This window comes from Cyanistes caeruleus, chromosome 3 (assembly GCF_971803275.1).
Source record: "Cyanistes caeruleus chromosome 3, bCyaCae1.hap1.1, whole genome shotgun sequence".
Classification (NCBI taxonomy): domain Eukaryota; kingdom Metazoa; phylum Chordata; class Aves; order Passeriformes; family Paridae; genus Cyanistes; species Cyanistes caeruleus.
In genome coordinates, this window is record NC_141703.1 from 69,868,630 (window position 1) to 69,886,656 (window position 18,027).

Here is an 18,027-nt window from a genome sequence, read left to right on the forward strand (position 1 = left end):
TTAAATTTCCTAGCACAGATTGTAAAGTACTGGGTTGGAAATTACTTTATTTTTGACAGCAGCCATTTCCAATGTTTTGGGAGGAAGCAATGCCCAAACAGCTTTGTTTCTAGTTACATGGAAAGGAGAAAAATCTCACAGGGAGTTTCTGGGCTACTACTGGTGGTGAATGGTGGGAGGAAAGAGCTGACTGAGGGTGAGACTACACAGCCCTGAGGTAGAAGATCACTCTGTGTTTCCTTAGCTCTCTGTTGGTGAGCCAGCCCTTCTCCAAAAGCATTAGCACAGCACAAGGCATGATGTAATGGCTGGGGTGCTCCCATATAGCACCAGGCTCTTGCGGATCCGGCCCCCAAAGTGGGCAACAGAGCCACACTTCCAGTGCCATGGCAGTGCCAGCCAGGATTAGTCTCTCAAGCACCTCCTCTCATTAAAGAAGCTGGCTCAGAGTGGCTGCCTTGGAGAGTAGCCCCTGCCCATTTAGAAAGGTACGTCCTTAAAGTAAAATATTCACAGCTGTTTTTCTTGCTCTTCGTTTTTGTGTTCCTGAGTTGTGTAGAGCTGTCAGAAGCATGAAAGAAATCTGTCTCTGGCTGTACTGTCAAAGATCACGTGGTTCCTTTCTACCAGTATAACTTCTGGGAAGTTTATGAAAACTTAAAAAAAAAACAAAAAACACACACACAAAAAGAAATGGAAGTGTGATGCTCCTGTTTGGATGGCATTGTCAGGAGACTTTAGTGGAAGAGTTGCATATGGTTGTCAAGCCCAGGTGCTAATATAAAACCAGCGCAGTGCAATCTTGTAGGCAGTGCTGCCAACACTGCTCCCCAGGCTGTGTTCACTTTCTGGTGAAGGTGCCTGGTGAAATTGGTCATTCCCTGTTGCCATCTGCTTTGTGAGACCTCTTAAGAATGAGCAGGAGATGGTACCAGGCTCCTCTCAGATGTGTCTTTGGACCCTTCCCTTCAGCTTGCTTTGTGGCTCTCCCTTGAGGGAAGGAGCAATAATGATGTCCAAAAACTCCCCCTCAGAGGGTTTGCTGGCAGTGAGGTTTTCTCCAGGTCTCCATCCAGATTCCTGCCTTTTTTATTGCTGTGACTTTGTGAGGGTAGCACATCCTTCAGACAAACTCTGGATGTAAAAGATGGGTTGACCTCCTCTTTCCTCCTGCATGACTGACCTGTGTCTCCTGTGCCCCCAGAGCACGGGAGGGGTACCCTCCATCTCTTAGGAAAGTTCCACAGCATCCCTCTAGAGTGGTTTCCCTCCTGTAATGCCCCTGCTGGTGTTCAGTTATCATTTGTCTCACTATGCTCTTTAAAAATGGAGCTGAGTCCTGCTCTGGTTAAGCACAGCTTTGGCAGAACTCCGCCTGAAACACCGATAGCCATGCCTGAGTGAGGATTACTGCCCTTGGCCCAGGCCTCCTGTGCTAGCAAAGAAAATCCCTCTTCCTTTGACAGAATATGGTGATTTCATAGAGTAAATCTGAATGCAGAGCATATGGTTTGCACCTTATTAATCAGTGGAGAAAAAGCACCTGTCATCTGAGGTTCGTTTCACAGTATGGGGGCTGACAAATAATAAATAATAATAATGTGTTCATGCTGAGGGCTCTAATCTCACCATTTATTCTCCACTAGCAGACACCTTCTACCTTTCACTTTTCTGCTAGTGCATTTTTATTAAAAAAACAACAGGGGAGCTACTTGGGATGCTTTTTAAACTCTTTTTCCTCTTATCTTGCATGTGTTTGAAATATAATATATATTCTGTATTTATTCTGCTTTTTTCTAAGCTACATATTTGTTAACTGTTAAGTGCAGTTGCAATCTTTTAGCATCAATTTAGGAAAAAGAAATAGGAATGATTGGTTTAGAATTTGATGCTGTGGCATCTGAGTGTTTTCTACTTGCAAATACCAGTAATTGGTATCTGAGAATAAAGACATGGGATCATTTGTCAGGAATTCCTCTTGCGTCCTTAAGAAAACACAAGCATGGTTTATCAGAAAACAAATTAATTATTTCTGTAAGCATTAGTCAAACTGTTCAAGATTTTAGGCAGCTTTCCCTTTTCCAGGTTAAATAGAAGATGGTTGCTGGAGAAGTCAAAGCTGAGTTAGCATTCACTTTTAAACTGGTAAATGTGAACTGTGACATCACAGCAAATCTCCTTAAAAACTCTGCAGAACCAAGTGTTTTGCCTGAGACAGAATTTGGCTGGTCAAGTGATACCACAATATTGATTTTCATTATGTCAGAGAGAGTTTTGCTATCTAAGAAGTGATATTTCCTAAAACACATTTAAAAAAAAAAAGTCCCTCACATCTCCCCAACTCCCTAGAAATTTTAGTGGATTTGAATCTGGGCATTTTTCTCCAAAGGCAAACAAAAAGATGCATTTTATACTTTGCACTGTACTAAACCATAATACCACTGCAGTATGAACTAGTGAAATGCTGCAGCAGATGAGGGTTCTGATGGGCTGCCAGTGGCAACTGCAGTCTTGCTGGCTGGCCTAAACAAATCCTGGGACAGACAATTTGGGTGTATCAGAGGAGACTGCAAGGAGTGGAAGGACTCTAAAATAAATCCCTGAAGTGACTAAAACTGTATGTTTTCTTCTCTCTTCCATGAGCAGTTATTCTGGAATAAAAAGAGCCCTCTGGACCCTTTCTGCCCCTTCTGGAAGCTGTTGTCCATGAGAGCGCTGCTGAGTTTGCCCAGCGTTGCTGTCTGTGTTCAAGGCACACACATCGAGGTGGCTGCTGTAGCCCAGCCTTGCACAGACCAGAACAGCCATTGCAGTGAACAGAAAAAGAGTGCATTAAATTAGAGACCTAATGGGAGAGTAGATTTGGATCTACTCATAGAATATCAAAGCTTTAAGAAAACCCAACAGGATGCTTTTAAAATTCAGTAGATTGCCTGATAAACCTGGTACCAGTGAAACTTTAGATTTGATGAGAATGTGAATCTCTTCTTAACAAGCCACACTGACAGATATTCACAAGTGCCCCTTTCCTCCATTAATAAAAAGTCTCAGACTATAAATGTCCTTCCTCTGTGAGGGTTAGGTGAGTTGTGCCCAGAAGGCTCCAAAGAAATGTGCTCCTTCCTTGGGCTGCTGCAGGACAGCTGATCAATGAGGGCCTTGTTCCCAAGGCAGGCTCATAGGTGTGGTTTTAAAACTGGAGCTGGGGGAAAAGTTCAAACTTCTGGAAAGTTCCCTAGTAACTGACAGATGGAAACTTCCATTGTTTGTGGATGGGGTCTGGAAACAGTGGAAATGTAGAGCTGCTTGGGGAGTGCAGATGGGACTCGAGCATTCGCAGCATTTTGATTCCACAAGGCACAGTCAGCTGCCTAAACAGCTTGAAGTTCAATTTTAATTGTAATGTGAATAGAAAAATGTAATATGAACTCATCTTCCTGTATAGAGAGCTGCAGGAAAAGTCTTAAATGAACTGCCAAATGTTGAGCTTCAGCTGAGAAACTTCGGGGTCACAGCCTTTCCCATGACATATGCACAAAACCCTTGTTGCTGGTAGTCCAGGATGGATGAAGGACGTGAAGATGTAAGGATACCCCTGGTATTCTAAACCACAGATCATCTTAGCCTGAAATTTTTTGCTGCATTAAGGTGTTTCCTATTGGTGTGAGGGAGGTGAACAGGTTCCTTTGGCTGAATTTTGCACTGGCGTTGCAGAGTGATTGGGCTGCCTGGCTGTCTGCAGGCCTGTGCTAGCCCTGGGAATAAGCAAGTCATGGGAAGATGAACCCAGGACTGACCTGTGTGGTCAGTGCTGGGTTTGCAGTAGTTATGGCAGTTGAAGACTCCACTACACTGGATAATCTCATGGATAAGTAAATATGGCAGAGCCACCTCGATGCAAGTTGTGTAATGGGACATGGGCTTCAGTCTTCTAGGGCTTAAGCTTGTGGTCTTCGACCAAGTTGACTTATCCATGGAGAATTTAGCCAAAAAAACTAACAGGATGCTGGCCCTTCACATGGAACAAACTGGAGGTGTTTGTTTAAGTGTGAATCTACCCCTTTTAAAATGAAAGCCTGTTTTGTACATCATACTTCCTTTGCAATGATCCAGTATGGACATGCTTTTTTTCCAAAAGACTGTTTGCACTTTATGAATGTATTCTGTGAACCTTCAGCAACAGGCAGGAAAAGCTGTGCTTCTGTAGCAGTATATATATTGGCATAGAATCACTCAGGGAAAATAAAATGGGATGCTGGGATGATTGGTCACGTAATCAAATCAAGGTTCCTGCTGTCCTGCAATCACTTCCGCAAGGGAGATGTGACTGGAACAATGTGATTGTATTTCTGTTTGAATCCCCTCCACTTACTGGCAAAGACTTTCCTGTTATGCTTGTGACTCGGGGTGTCAAGAAATCTCCTGTCCTTTTCCATAGTCTTCCATTCAGAATTTTCTGTGGGGCCACATCTGCAAGTCTGTTGCAGCATGTTGCCCCATTAGCTTTTTGTGACTGTTTTACCAGCATTGTGGTGCTCTGCAGATGCTATCAGAAGTGTCACTTGCCTGTCCACAGTACTTTAAAAAAAATCAGACAAGTGGGTATTTTCATCTGAGCAGTTTCTAGGGAAACCCCAGGATTGTGCTAGCTAGCAGGATTAACAAAATAGACACCTCCAGAACGTGTGTTTGCTCTGTGCAAAATATAAGTGACTGGCCGAGAGAATCAAGAGTTTCACAGCGTCATTTGTCAGATGCCACTTGAAAATTTGTTAAAAAATCCTCAGAGGAGTTAAGGGGAAGATGTGAGAAAAATCTGGTTGTGAGCTAGACATTCCCACTTTTCTCCAGAAAAACTGCTGGTATCAAGCAGACTACAGAGGAGTCAAGCCAAAATGCAAATCTCTACTTCTCTGTCAAGTCTTTAGAGAAGCTCTGCCACTATGGGAGTACTATGGGAGTGTGTTCAAATCAATCTGTAGCTTATTAGGTTAACTCAGAGGGCATTGGTGACTGTGTGCACTGACCTGGCCTGGGGAGGGAACAGAGGGACAGAGCTGGCAGCAGACACCTTTTCTGTGCCACATGGGCAATGCAGTGCGCAGCTCTGAGCGTCAGAAGCACAGCACAGAAATTGAGATGGTTGCAGTCTCAATTACATAACTTCAGTGATGCCTGAAACTGTTCCTAAAAGTCGTCTGTGCTTTTGAGCTCAACTCCAGTGACTGATTTCTTTTTTCTTCCTTTGCTTTTTCAGATGGGTATGCATTCTCTCAAGAAGAACACGGTGTTGTTTCCCAGTCGCAAGTTGTTCGATCCTACGATACAACCAAAAGGAGAACAGAAATAGAATAAATTATTCTTTGCTTGACGGGTGGTGGGAATAATGGGATTTGGATCAATGCATCCACTGTTAACACATTCTTGACTAGGTTTGGCAGCAGCAGCCAGAACACCAGAGAACTCATTTCTGTGGCCTTAGCCAACAAGTTTCTGTATTCTCCCTGCAAACCTTGGGTGCATTTTGTGGGGGAAAATCATTGTTTGACTCAGTCGCAAAGCTCTCTGCCTAAAGTTTTGTTTATGTTGTTATGAAGCATTTGACTGTGCTATGTGAGGTGTGAAATTAAAAACAATGTTTTACCACTATTTAAAACATCGGCATAAGGTTGTTCTGGGGGAAAAGTAGACAATTTATGTTCTATGAGAAGTCAGCCTTTGCTTAATTGGAAGGGGTGCTGAGATTTCCTGTTTTGTTACACACAGACCAAGTGCACACAACTGCATGCAGACTTTACTCCTTCTTGTATTCACTGTTTACTAATCTGGCTGAAATTTTCAACAGACCATTTGGCGTGAAATTTTTGATTGCAACACAGTTTGTAGCTAAAAATGCTTATTTGCCTTCTTGTGACAGAATAAGACAAGATAGCAATAAATTACTTAGAATATTTCTTTCCCTTCAAGATTTATTAGGGTTCTATCTTAGCTTTCTGGAACCCAACTAATTGCTTACTCACACAGCCAGGATGTGGAAGTCAGAGCTTGGCAGGGCAGCTGTCTTGAGTGCATGGCATTGTACACAAAGATGAACTCAACTAGGTGCCTCCTCATAATGCTTCATGATGTATTTGGATGTGCACTTCAAATCCAGCCTGGGGCTTCCCTCCATCACCCCACTCCCAGTTTAACAGTAGAACAAAACAGTGAGAATTTTAATTTAAAGGTATCATCTTGTCAGATATGTTGTACATGATAAGATGTACATCTGCATAGGAGGCTGATAGTGTAACCCTAAAGAAGCCTTCCTCTGGCCAGGTAAGGGAGATTTGCAGAGGGGGGCAGGACGGGATTACACATGTGCATGCACACACATGGACACACACAGAGCTGGCCATTCTGAAGAGAAGACCTGCTGTTTGTTTGTTCAGCCAAACCAGTCCTTCTTCTAGAAATGATCCATCAACAGGCTTCCCAAAACACTCAGACCCATGAGCCCTGGAAGGAATGCTGGCTCCATGGCCTTGCTGTGCCAGTGGGACGGACATGCTGCTGCATAAAATTAATTTAAAATTTGGAATTTTAAGGAAAAAAAAAAAAAAGGGCAAAAACTGGGGCATAAGTTAAAGCTGAAAGAGCTCTTAGAAAGCTTATGCTGTCCTCCAGACAAGTTCTATTAATTTTAGTCGCCAAGACACGTTTCTGAACAGTATAAAGTAAATACTGCTGCGTTTAAGCCAGGCTTCGTGGTTAATGTATATACTACATCTGTGTATTTGAAAAGTTGGCGTTGTTTTTTGCCCTATTGACCATCATCCAGAATTTTCTATTGATTTAAATATGTCCGAAAGCAATTTGAATATGAATGTTTATGTTTAGCAAAGGAAAGGAAAGCTCCAGCCTGGCCTACTGGTTTAATCTTCCTTAAGGGTTGTGAGTAAATGCCAGCACTCAAGTGCTGTGATTCAATTTCCAGTGCCACCTCAGAGGTTCGGAGTTCCCTTCTATTTTAGAAAAGGCAAATTTTGCTCCTGCAGAGCCAGTCAGGATTGGTCTTGGATTAGGCTGATGACAAAGAGGGAGAAGTCATCACCTTCTTTCTGCAGTGCTAATGAGACAATTATGCAGTAAGGAAAATGTGCAAATAATTTTGCCATAGGCATGAACGTCAAGGGGCCAAGTGTGGATGCATGTATTTTCGGGGAGAGGAATTTTGTTTAAAGGCACAGATACTAGTGCAGAGAATAAATAAGGGGGGAGCAAACCTGATCCCAGGAGTTTTTAAATCTTAATGCTGATATAACCTGTTAAACACTTCCTTTCATTTAGAAACCAAATCTGTTTAGGAAATGTGTGGTGTAAGCCTCTCCTCAAAACCGCTAATTGTTTCTTCCTTTTGTAAAAACACAAGGAAAATTAACTTCCCACCAAGGCAAAATGAGATCAGCTTAGTCTTTGTACTCTAAGCTACATGCCAAACACTGGCATGTAAACAATTCGGAGGCTTTTCATGAGGCTGCAGAAAGAAAAACTTTTAAAAGCCTTTGGATAATGAAGAATGGCAAGTAAATGTATTAAGCAGAGAATAGAAGGGATCCCAGAGTTTTTTCTGTTCTTAACTTAGGGCAACAAAATTTTACAGAACATAATGAAAGGTGCTGGGGAGGAGCAGCTGTCATCTGATGTGATTTATTTTATTAGTGCAGACTATGGGCTGTATCATTTTGACCTCCCTGTAAATTGAGGTCAGTGTGTGTCACAAACAAAAACCCTCCCTAGTGTGAATGGTGGCTTAGACTGTGGTACGTGTGTTGGTTGTCAGCTCAATGGGAATTGCACATGGGATTTGTCACAGGGCTATACAGTATGTGACACTGGGGCTAGTGGGTCAGACTTTATCATCACTGTATGGCCTTAATCTCTAGCTGAGTTAATTCTGTAGAACCCACCCAGGTCAAGACCTGGCATTCTTCTTGTTCTTTGCAGTCATTACAGGAATTGATGTATTTAATGTGCCGTAGACTGGGTGTTGGAGTTGCTTGTCTTGATGAGCAATGGTGAGGTGTACTCGGGTGCCGTGTTAGCAGAAGGAGGATGACAGCTGCTCTGCATCAACAGAATTCCTTGTTCATTAGGGCAAATGCACGGAGCAGTAACAGCAGCCTTTGAAAGTGCTGTGTGAAAATATTATCAGCTAGACAGGGTATTGGAGCAGAAGGAATGGGGGATTTCTGCGTGACTGTCCAGGCTGAGCTGCTGAGGGTTCATCAGAAAAGGCCTTCCCGAGCCGCTCTCTGCACTAACCAGAGGGAGATGGGTTTGGATGTTCAGATGGAAGTGGTGATTTTCCCACATTAGATTTGGCTCTAGTTGCTGCTTTTTTTAACATCATAATTGCAGCTTGCATAGAAGCTGCTTCTCCTTTAATGATTGCTTAGTAGCAATTTAAAGCTGGCGAGCGGGAGCCTGAGCTGCTCTGAGCACTGCTGAGAAGTCTGTTGACATTTTCTCTTCCTTGACAGGGCTTCAGGTCTTGCTGTAGGGAGCTAGAATGGGAAGTCAGTAATAATTTGTCAGGGAGAAATGGCGAACAACCAATAAAAGTATCTGGGACAAACTAAGCTGCTAATGTATCTAAAAATGTGTGTAGAGCTAACATGAACTATATGGGCTGTAAATTAAGATAACAGTCAAGCCTCGCTAATCTGCAGTTCACTAGACTACACACCTCTTAGTGCATGCCAAAACTGTGCAGTCTCTTCCCCTGCCTCAGCCAGCAGCTCTTAGAAGACGCTGCAGGGAAGTCTTCTGTTACCAAGATTACATTATTTTTTACAGGATGTACTGGAGTGTGTTTGCTGGGAGACAGTCATAAAAATAAAATCATAAATAAAGAAGAGAAAGCTTTATTTATGTGAATATGTGAAATGTGGGGACGTGGTCAGTGGCCACACAGGGTACAACTTGGCCCTCTATGGACAACCCAAGAGCCCAAGAGGTGCGCAGTCCTTGCACTGTCCCTGTCCTGCAGGCTTAGTTTGCCCTTTTGGGCTAACTCACTAAATCTTCTGTTTTCACATTACCTCCAGTCATCAGTGAAGATAAGTGATTCTCGCTTTACATTCTCTCTTGGTTTTATAAATAATGACTTAATTTAATCTTTAAATGCTCTGAGGAGTGTACTTCTCACAGCTCAGGTTTGAAACAGAGCAAGGCAATTGAGTGGGTGCTTGTCCCTGAGAAGCACCTTGGGTTTGTCAGATTTCTCATTAGTGTTAAGCACTGAGGCTAGTTTTGAATCATCACACAGTATCAATGCCTTAAACTTCAGTCAGGTTGCAGGAGAGCTCTTCGTGTCCTGTTGAGTCTAACAAGAAATGGTGATGGTATGAAATACCTGAAAGGTTGGAGAGGAGCTGTGTCTATGCTATACCTGGTGTATCTGGGTAGCAGTCTGCTTCTAAAACGTGGCACTGACCCTGCACGTTCCTCAGGCTCCAGACAGTTGGACCCCTTCTGTCCTGTCAGGAAGGATTCTTGTACTCACCTCTGCCCAGTATCCTATGGAGGCCCAAGAGAGGCTTCACTACATTTCAGCATCTGTGACCAGAGCTGTTTGTCCAGAGAAGGCCACAGGATAGGTCAGTACAATAGGTGTCAATAAAATAAATCCATATGGGTACCTTTTCCATATGTAGCAGTAAGATTAATGGAGGCTTTGAGCTTTGTTGGCAAATGAAAACCAGAAACTGCCCTGCACTGCTTGGCCACACAAGTGAATCCCAAAGGTGATCGCTTCTCAATGACCTGCAGGAAACCTAGACAGCCTGACTGAGTTTATCTGGCCAGGAATGTGCTTTTGGATGGGCTGTCTGGAGAGGTGAAGGGACTGGGAAACAAAACAGATCGGCCAAGACCACTGCTGCTGTTAGAGGTTAGTGAGGGGAGGGATTCCTCACATGGATTCAGGCATCCATGAAGAGCTGTGATAAAGCTGATTTCTTTGGTTCCTTCCTGTGTCTCTGGGAAAGGAGCAGAGGTTACCTCCTGAAGCTGAGTTTCTCTTGTACCAAGCTGAATCCTGGGCTTGGAAAGAGTCCCTGCCAGAAGTGTCCTCTGCTTAGCATACTTCGGCTCTAGCAGGTTGTTTCCTGGGTTATGAAGATTGCTAAATTGTTTCTTGGTTTATGAAAATTGATAAATGGGTTACTGGTTCCTCTTTGCCTCATGGACTCACCAGAACTGAGCACTGGAATTATTTCCTAGCTGATATATGATTATATCAGTCCTGGCTGACAGTCCGTCATGAAGAGTTAGTGGGACTTCTGCCTAGGTGTTGCTCCTGGGCAGGTTCTTGTCCCTCAGGCCAGTGCAAGGGGCATGTTAACCTGGGGACCTGGATCTCTTTGTGGTTAGTGTATGAAGCTCAGGGGTTGCTTCATTTGGATTCTTGGCCTGCTCATTTGTGGTGTGAACTGAGGGTAAAGTGGCTGAGTACTGGTGTTTATCCAAAGCCTTCCTTTATGTATGAGGAAGGTGAGATAAGTTCTCCTGAAGTCTGCCACAAGAGGTCCGTTCTCCTTCAGCGTCTTTGTAGCTACTAAAGAGAAACAGAAGTTGGTAAATGACAAATTCTGTGTGGGCAATCCCAGCTCTGGGCAATCACTCAGAAGTCTAACGATGAAGAAAAGTGTTAATATATTGCCAAACTGTCACTATGCATAGCTGGAAGGTCAGCACCCTTGTAATTATGGAGCAATGAAGCCAAGGGAAAAAGCCAACATTAACAGAAAGACATGATTGTTTTAAATCCTAACTACCTTACTGGGTGGTTTTCCTGCGAAGATGTTCCAGATGTTGTCTTGGCATAAATTAATCAATTTCAAAACATCTGCAGGGTTTCTTAGAAAACATGGAATTCACCAGACAGTGCATATGCTCTCCCCTGCCCTTCTGGCTGATATGTTGATTCAGAAAGGGAATGAGGGTACTTGCTGTTCTTACCGTCAAGAGTTCATAGACTGGAAAGCTGCTCAAAGTTGTTGCTCAACTCTTTTTTTTATTTATTTTTTTTTTATAAAGAGCTCCAGTTATAAAGCAGTGAGGCAGCCAAGCCTCTGGGACTGTGTACATGTGTGTGCTGGAAGAGTTGTCTGACTTGAAAACCTCCCCCTGTCCCTCTTTCTGCCCCCAAAGTGCAGCCCATTGCACTGGGAGGTCAAATATTCAGCGTCTTGAGTGACAGGGTCTTTAACAGCATCTTTTTCATCAGTGAGCCAAGTCATGTGCCCACTTGTCTGTCATATCTGTACTCGAATTGCTTAAATATTGTTTCAGATGGAGACGTTTTAATCTGGATATGCAGAGAGGAGTGATGCTGTGGGGGGATGTTTAATTGGCTCCCAGCAGAGCAGCAGTGGTGTGTGGGTTTTTTTCCTCTAGAAGTGTTACCATTTTCAGGTCCTATTAATGTCCTCTGGTAGTTTAAATACAGCATTGCATTACAGTGGAGTTTGTTTCCCTCCCAGACTGAATACAAATGAAGGTCATTTACTTGTATTTTTAGAAGGTTCAGAAAACTTAGACAATTTGTAGCTTTGAACAGCATTGTTGACTGTTGTATGTCTGCACAAAAATATTTCCAATAAACCTTTTATTAAAGCAATCCAGTGGACCGAGGCTTGTTTGTTTTATCCCCCCACAAGCTTTGCAGCAAGAGTTCAGTGTTAAATACATTTGAGATTTAGCCTGCAAAGCTGGTGAACGGATTATTTTTATTTTTTCACGGCCTTTTGGGTGTGTTTTAAGGGCCTGCTCGTTAGAACAAGGCTTGAGTTCCTTTAATAGGTCTCAAATCAGGCCCCAAATGCAAGGCTAGAATGGCAAAATATGAACTGGTAGTGATGAGCTGGCAGCAGGTACTGGTATTTGAATAGTGTCTTCAGGGGGAAAACTATCTTTTTATATAAGCTGGATAGGGAGAGATTCTTCTTCAAATAATGCACTTGATCTCACCAAGTGAGAGCGATCTCTACCAAAATAAAGCTTGGAAGTCTTTTGTCCCCATAAAGTCACATAGACACAGCAGGGGAAAGTTAAGCCCTAAAAACCCTCCCTTGCCTCCTTCCTTGCAGCTAAATTTGCAAGAGGCTTTTTTAACACTGGCCCTTCAGGCTGCTGAGTCTGGGGGGAGCACGGTGTGACAGTGCAGGGAGGTGTGAGGTGAGGCACGATGATTCCCTCCAGAGCGCAGGACAGGCTGTTCCTGCCCGCTCGGGAACATCGCATGGCTCTGCTGGTGGTGCTCAGCCCACGGTGCCGAGCTCGCTCGTGTTGCCAGAGCTGGAGGAGTGACTCTGGAGCTCCCTGGCCTCAAGCAAGAGCAGCAGTAGGAAGCACCACACGAAGGCTCTCATGTCTCAGTAGTGCTGCATCCACACACACCAAGGGACACTTGGCAGCGACTCGGGAATGGGACTCAAGTTCCGGCTGAAGTTAAGTTTGCAGGAAAGGTTGGCCTTGATTTTTGGTGACCATGGGGAGCATGCACTACAGATCCCTATAGAGAATGAAAGGGTATGAGCTTTAACAAAGAGATCCTTTTGTCTAAATATTAATAGATGCTGGAATTAAACAGATTTTATCAGGAGCAAAATGCATATTTATATAATAGTTTGGCTAAAACTTTTCCCCCTTAGGGTGCCATAATTTGAGGAATAGAATTTTTCCTAATAGATTTCCAGCAGAACCAGTTTTTAAAAGCGTAGAGAGACTTTTTTACAACAAATTATTTCTGGATTTTTTTTTTTTTTTTCAATTATGGAACAGAAAGAAGCTGTAAGCCAAATCTCCCCTCTTCCCTTAACAATTCATTGCTTGAGCCCATTTCAAAACATTTTTATCCCAAAAGCCAGACCGGTGTCCGCTTTTCCTTTGCAGGGAAATAAAAAGAGAGTGATGAACTTGTGTATCCCTGTTTTGCTGCAATAAATGCCTGCTCCTTCTCTGGGCCTCCATAGCTGCAGCCCAGCCTGCAAGCATGTAGCAGCAGGAACTGAGCTGTTTGTAAAAGCTTCCCACACATCTGGGCAATCAATTATGCCAAAATAAAATTGATGATAAACCTAAATAAGCCTTATTCAGTTGGTGGTGGGAGAATTGGATGCTCAGCCCACTGCTCCCTGCACTGTCGTCTCTTTTACTGCGCACTACAAGGGAAATAATTCTCAGAATTGTTAAAAATAATGGATTGCTGCTTAAACCCCTTATTAGATATATTAGTTGACTAATCACCTCTGAGACTTTCCCTCTAACAGTCTGACAGGCAAGGCTGTGAGAGAGCCTGGTGCTCGTGTCCCAGAGCCAAATATTTGCCGGAGCAGCTGCTAAGTCTGTTGATGGCAGTCTTCAGTGCCTCATACCAGAACAAAGAAGAATCAAAGTCCCTAAACCTGTAGATTAATGCTCAAGTCTGAAATGGGAGCATTAAAAAATAAAAGTGTAACTGAGAAAGGTCCAGCTGAGGAATGTTAAGCAAGAAGATTTCAGAAACATAATCCCTTTTAGCGAGTGCTGCTGTGGCAGTCCCCGGTCACCAGCCCTCCCTCCAGCACCTCGTGCCTCTTTGAGTTTCCTCAGCATCTGGGGTGCAGCAAGTCCTCAGAAACCTGGAAGGAGCAATGAGTTTCCTCCTCAGAAGAAATACAGGACTGCAGAGAAACGAGGTTTTAAAAGTCCCTGAAAGATGCTGCTGGTTTTTGGCTGTCCTCACTGGGCAAGGAGCTCAAGGGCAGATGGGGAGGGGGCTGTGTCCCAGGCAAGGGAATGGTGAGACCTGGCTGCAGTGGCCATGGCCAGCCAGGATGTTCACCATGAGGAAGCTCATGTTGCATTTTTCCTGCCATGACCCTCTAAGGACAGTGGGGTGATGTCGATGGTTCCCTTCTGTATTTCCCTTGGTGTTTGGTGCTGCCCCTGTGAGGGTGTCATGTCAGAGTGGTGGGGCCACTGAGCTTCCTGGGTCACACAAAGCAGCCCTCAAGTGAGGAAGCTTTCAGGGCAAGCTGGTACTTCAGTCCTGCAGTGGTGAGTCTGGGAGCCTCAGCTCTCACAGCCACCTTGTCTGGTGTCTCCTTGTAGGCACTGACCTACAGCCTCATCAAAAATGTCCAGCACAGCTGTCACAGTAAACCAAGACGGCTTTGTTGATCCTGTGGAGCTGCTGGTACTTGCTGGTATCCAGTACAGGCAGCAGGAGCACCCCCCAGTCCCTCAGAAAAAAAGGCCTGGAAGAAAGGGACTGTGGGCTGGGTTTGTGTATTGCGCTGGTTTTGTAGCTGTGCTGGTCCATCTCACTCCTTCCTCTCTCCACACTGTGGAAGGAGCTGCCTGTGAGCTCCCTAATACATGTCTTAGTCCATAAAAAGCCACAGTGTGATCCTAGTGCCAGCTTTTGGATGTGCCAGGTATCAGAGCTTGAGCTGCCTACTGCTCTCATAGCTGCTAACTAAATCCTGTGGAATGCCTGTCTGTATTTGCCCATCCACAGTGAGGGTGGCACATCAGCTTTTAAACTGAGAGCCTGATTCTGACTGCACAGTAGATATACAGCAGTCGCTTTTGGTTTGCAGCAATGTAAACTGAGAATCATTTTTTCCCCCATAATGAGATATTTACAGTCATGCATAGACTGTCTGATTGTGTGAAGTCAATAGGATTCTGTCTCTCAAAAGCAAATATTGAGGGAATTAGCAGCTGCATAAGCCAATATTTACCATTTGGGTATTGAATCACAGCAGAGACTGCACAACACGCTGACATCCTCGTCTTGTCCTGCAACAAGTCAGAGCTGCCCCGGTGCCAGCATCTGCAGCACCAGCAAGCTCTGGGAAGTTTGTGGCCGAGCTAACCTCAGCTTTCAGGCTCTTCCCAAATCTGATGGAAGGATGTTGGATGTTGGGTTCAACATCCCAGGAAGTGTTCGAGGCCAGGATGGAACACTGAGCAACCTGGTCTAGTGGGAGCTGTCCCTCCTGCAGGGGATTAGAACTAGACTATCTTTGAGGTCCCCTCCAATCCAACCAATTTTGTTATGATCCTGTGAAGCTCGGTATCTTGGAAGGGAAATAGAGATGTAGTTTTATTTTATTGCTGCATTATTACTGTTTTCTGACATGATGCCCACTTGCCCTGGTTTAATAGCATTGATGGGATCCAAAGCAGTGCCTTCCTGCTTTATTGTTTTCAAATTAACCTAGAGAGGCAAACCAGGGTGGGCCATGCCCTGAGCTGGTTCAGCATTAAGCATGAGGAAGGCTTGATGGAAAGCAACTTACCTGTTGAATTAAACATTTTTCAGCTTGATGCATCACTGTTTGCCTTGATTTTGCTGGAGGATTTCTGAAGGACTGATAACAGCCAATATGAGACTATTTACTTGAAAGTAAAGGATTATCACGTTTAGGAGAAAGATTTTTTACTATTATTTCTCAAGTGTTTGAAATCTCTTTTTGCTATTATAAGCCTAAACAGTGTCTCTGCAACAGCTTGTGATGGCAGACAAGATTTCAAGGTTTCAGGTGAGCTTTCTTTTTTATTTCCTGGTGTGTTTTGGACAATACAAACAGAAAGCAATGGAAAAAGTGTCTTTGGTGAGCTGGATGTGCCCACCGGGCCTTGCTCAGTGCAGAAAGTGACTGCTTTGAGTTGTTACGTGCATGGCTTCATCTCATCAGAAACAGCCACCAAAATTGATTAATATTAAAAGTAGAGTCAACTAACTTTCTCTTGGCAAAGACAGAGGCCAGTACAATGCTGGAGGCACTTGCAGTCTGAGAGCTGTGACTCCTGTTACATTCCAGAGAGGTTTGTCTCCCCTCTTCTAATGAAAATCAGGGAGTAAGAGGATACTCGGCCTCTTGCACACCTAGCTACTTTTCAGCCATGCCTGGTGGAATGTTTGTTGCCTTGCTCTTGTCTTTGGAAGATGTCACCTTTGATGATAAGTGGGAAGGTATTTTCCAAGTGAAGCTGTGCCTCTGCTCATGAACCAGATGCTCCAGATGTTCCCATCCAGCACAGCTGCCCCCACAAGAGGTCTGTCCCAGCAAGGACAAGCAGGAGATGGAAATGACACAAGGGAAAACGTTGTAAACCAGCCAGCATGGAGAAGCTGGAGAAGGTGGGAGGTGCAGGGTCAGAAGTCAGGTGAAAAAGGCCTGGGGTCAGGTCCGTGTGCTGAGATTTTCCAGGTATAAAGGACAAATTAAGCCAAGCAATTAGGACAGCATTTCTGTGGGCAAATCAAAAAACCAGTAAGTGTTGGCACAGGAAGGGGAATCTCTGCAGCAGAGGGAGCAAATCCATCCCTGTGCCAGGGCTGTAGGATGTCCTGGGGATGGAGAAGGGGGGAAGCTAGACTGGGTGTCCCCCAGGAGATGGGGGCACTGGCACACCTCAGTGTGCTGGGACAAGACATCACCTGTGCCAACCTCGCCTCCAGGGCTTGCTGAGAGGCCAGCACTGTACATAGAGTGTTTGGTGCAGAGCAGCCACACCACAGTGTTGGCTCACCTGAGGCCTTCTCACTGCAGCCCACACTGGTATTTTGTGGCACATGGCCCAGCACCATGGGCTATCCCCATTGCTGAGGCACAGGAGGCTGTTACAGCACCAGTGAATGTTACCTGGCCATTCAGGCTGCACAGAAATACTGTCACAAGGATTAAATGCTCTCCTATGGGACAGGGGACACTGGGAGCCTCCAGGGTGGCCATGGAACTGGCTCCACTCAGTGGAGATGGGGAAGGGGAGAAAGGATAGCACAGGCTTATGTGATTTGTTTAGTCCATTTGCAAGTAATCCCGGGCAGGAAAATGTCGCAAACCCCGCTGGAGACAGAGAAATATTACAAAGTGACCTACTGAGAAGCAGGAAATATGAGGAGGAAACAATAAAATGAGATTCAGCTTGGAAAAATAGAAGGGAATATATGTGGGGAATAATATTTAGTAATAACTTCAGTGGGAGGAAAAGCAGAAAATCTGGAGGGAGAAGAAGAGCTCCAGCAAGACCAAAAGTGAGCAGCAAATGAGATGTTTTGCAAGGGAGGTGCTGAGGTTTATGTGCTGAGCTGAGACCTGCTCCCTGGCTCACTTCCCTTGGGCATTGTGGGCCACGTGTAAGCACTGGCCCTGAATTGCACCAACCTCCACCATCCCCTAATGACTGTGGCACAGCTGGTGGCAGCTGTACAGGGGCACACACACTTGGCTTAGTGGTTTGGGCACGGGATTGCCTACAGCCACCTCGGGGCACCGCTGTGCCCTCAGATCCCCTTGTGAGGACACCATCAGCCCAGCCTGTGTAGGGTTTGCTGGCTCTTCCCCACCCTCACCACTGCTTGCTGTGCACACCAACTCCAGCATGGCACAGCACTAAAAGTAAACAACTGCCAAGGGCAAAGAAATGCCACAGATAAAAAATACAAGGAAAAGCTTTAATACAAATTATTGGCCTCCCCTGCTGCGCAGTACTCATCACCCCAGCACATCTGCTCCAAGCCATGGCTGACCCCCTCCTTCCCTGCCAGCTTTCTGCTTCCAGCCATGCTACCTCGCCTCCCCCAAACACCAGGAAGCTGTGGCATTTTGGAATGTGCTATGTACAGCCTGACCAAGACAATGTTTTCCCCAGACTGTTCTTTCCTACTTTTTTGAGTCATAAATATGCAGATCCAACAATCACCCAATTTCCTCTCCATGCCCTTTTGGCTCCTCCAGCCACCCACCTGCCCACATAGTGCAATGCCAGCATCACCAGCAGCAGGAGGGAGCAAACACCAGGAAAGCAGAGTGGCCTCGCCCTAGACTGAGCTATGCCCCCTGGCACCATGGGGCTTTTGTTTTGGTCTCACTTATGGAATTTTCTCTAGCAAGAAGGGTCCCCATGCAGAGGACAATGGGAACAGCACAGCCACTTACTTAGAATTACACACCCAAAATGCTCAGCTGGTAACTGTGAGTCCAA

General features: G+C 44.9%; 1 protein-coding gene across 28 annotated transcripts in view; it reads left to right on the forward strand.

Annotated features, from left to right (window-relative positions):
• ATP8A2 (ATPase phospholipid transporting 8A2) overlaps positions 1 to 11,665 on the forward strand; it is a 314,521-nt gene extending 302,856 nt beyond the window's left edge. For all 28 annotated transcript variants that reach the window (XM_086881722.1, XM_086881730.1, XM_086881745.1 and 25 more), the window contains one exon: positions 5,258 to 11,665. In XM_086881722.1, the coding sequence (XP_086737848.1) occupies positions 5,258 to 5,355 (98 nt within the window). In that variant the 3' untranslated portion in view covers positions 5,356 to 11,665. The remainder of the gene's footprint in view (positions 1 to 5,257) is intronic.
• The last annotated feature ends 6,362 nt before the right edge of the window (positions 11,666 to 18,027 follow it).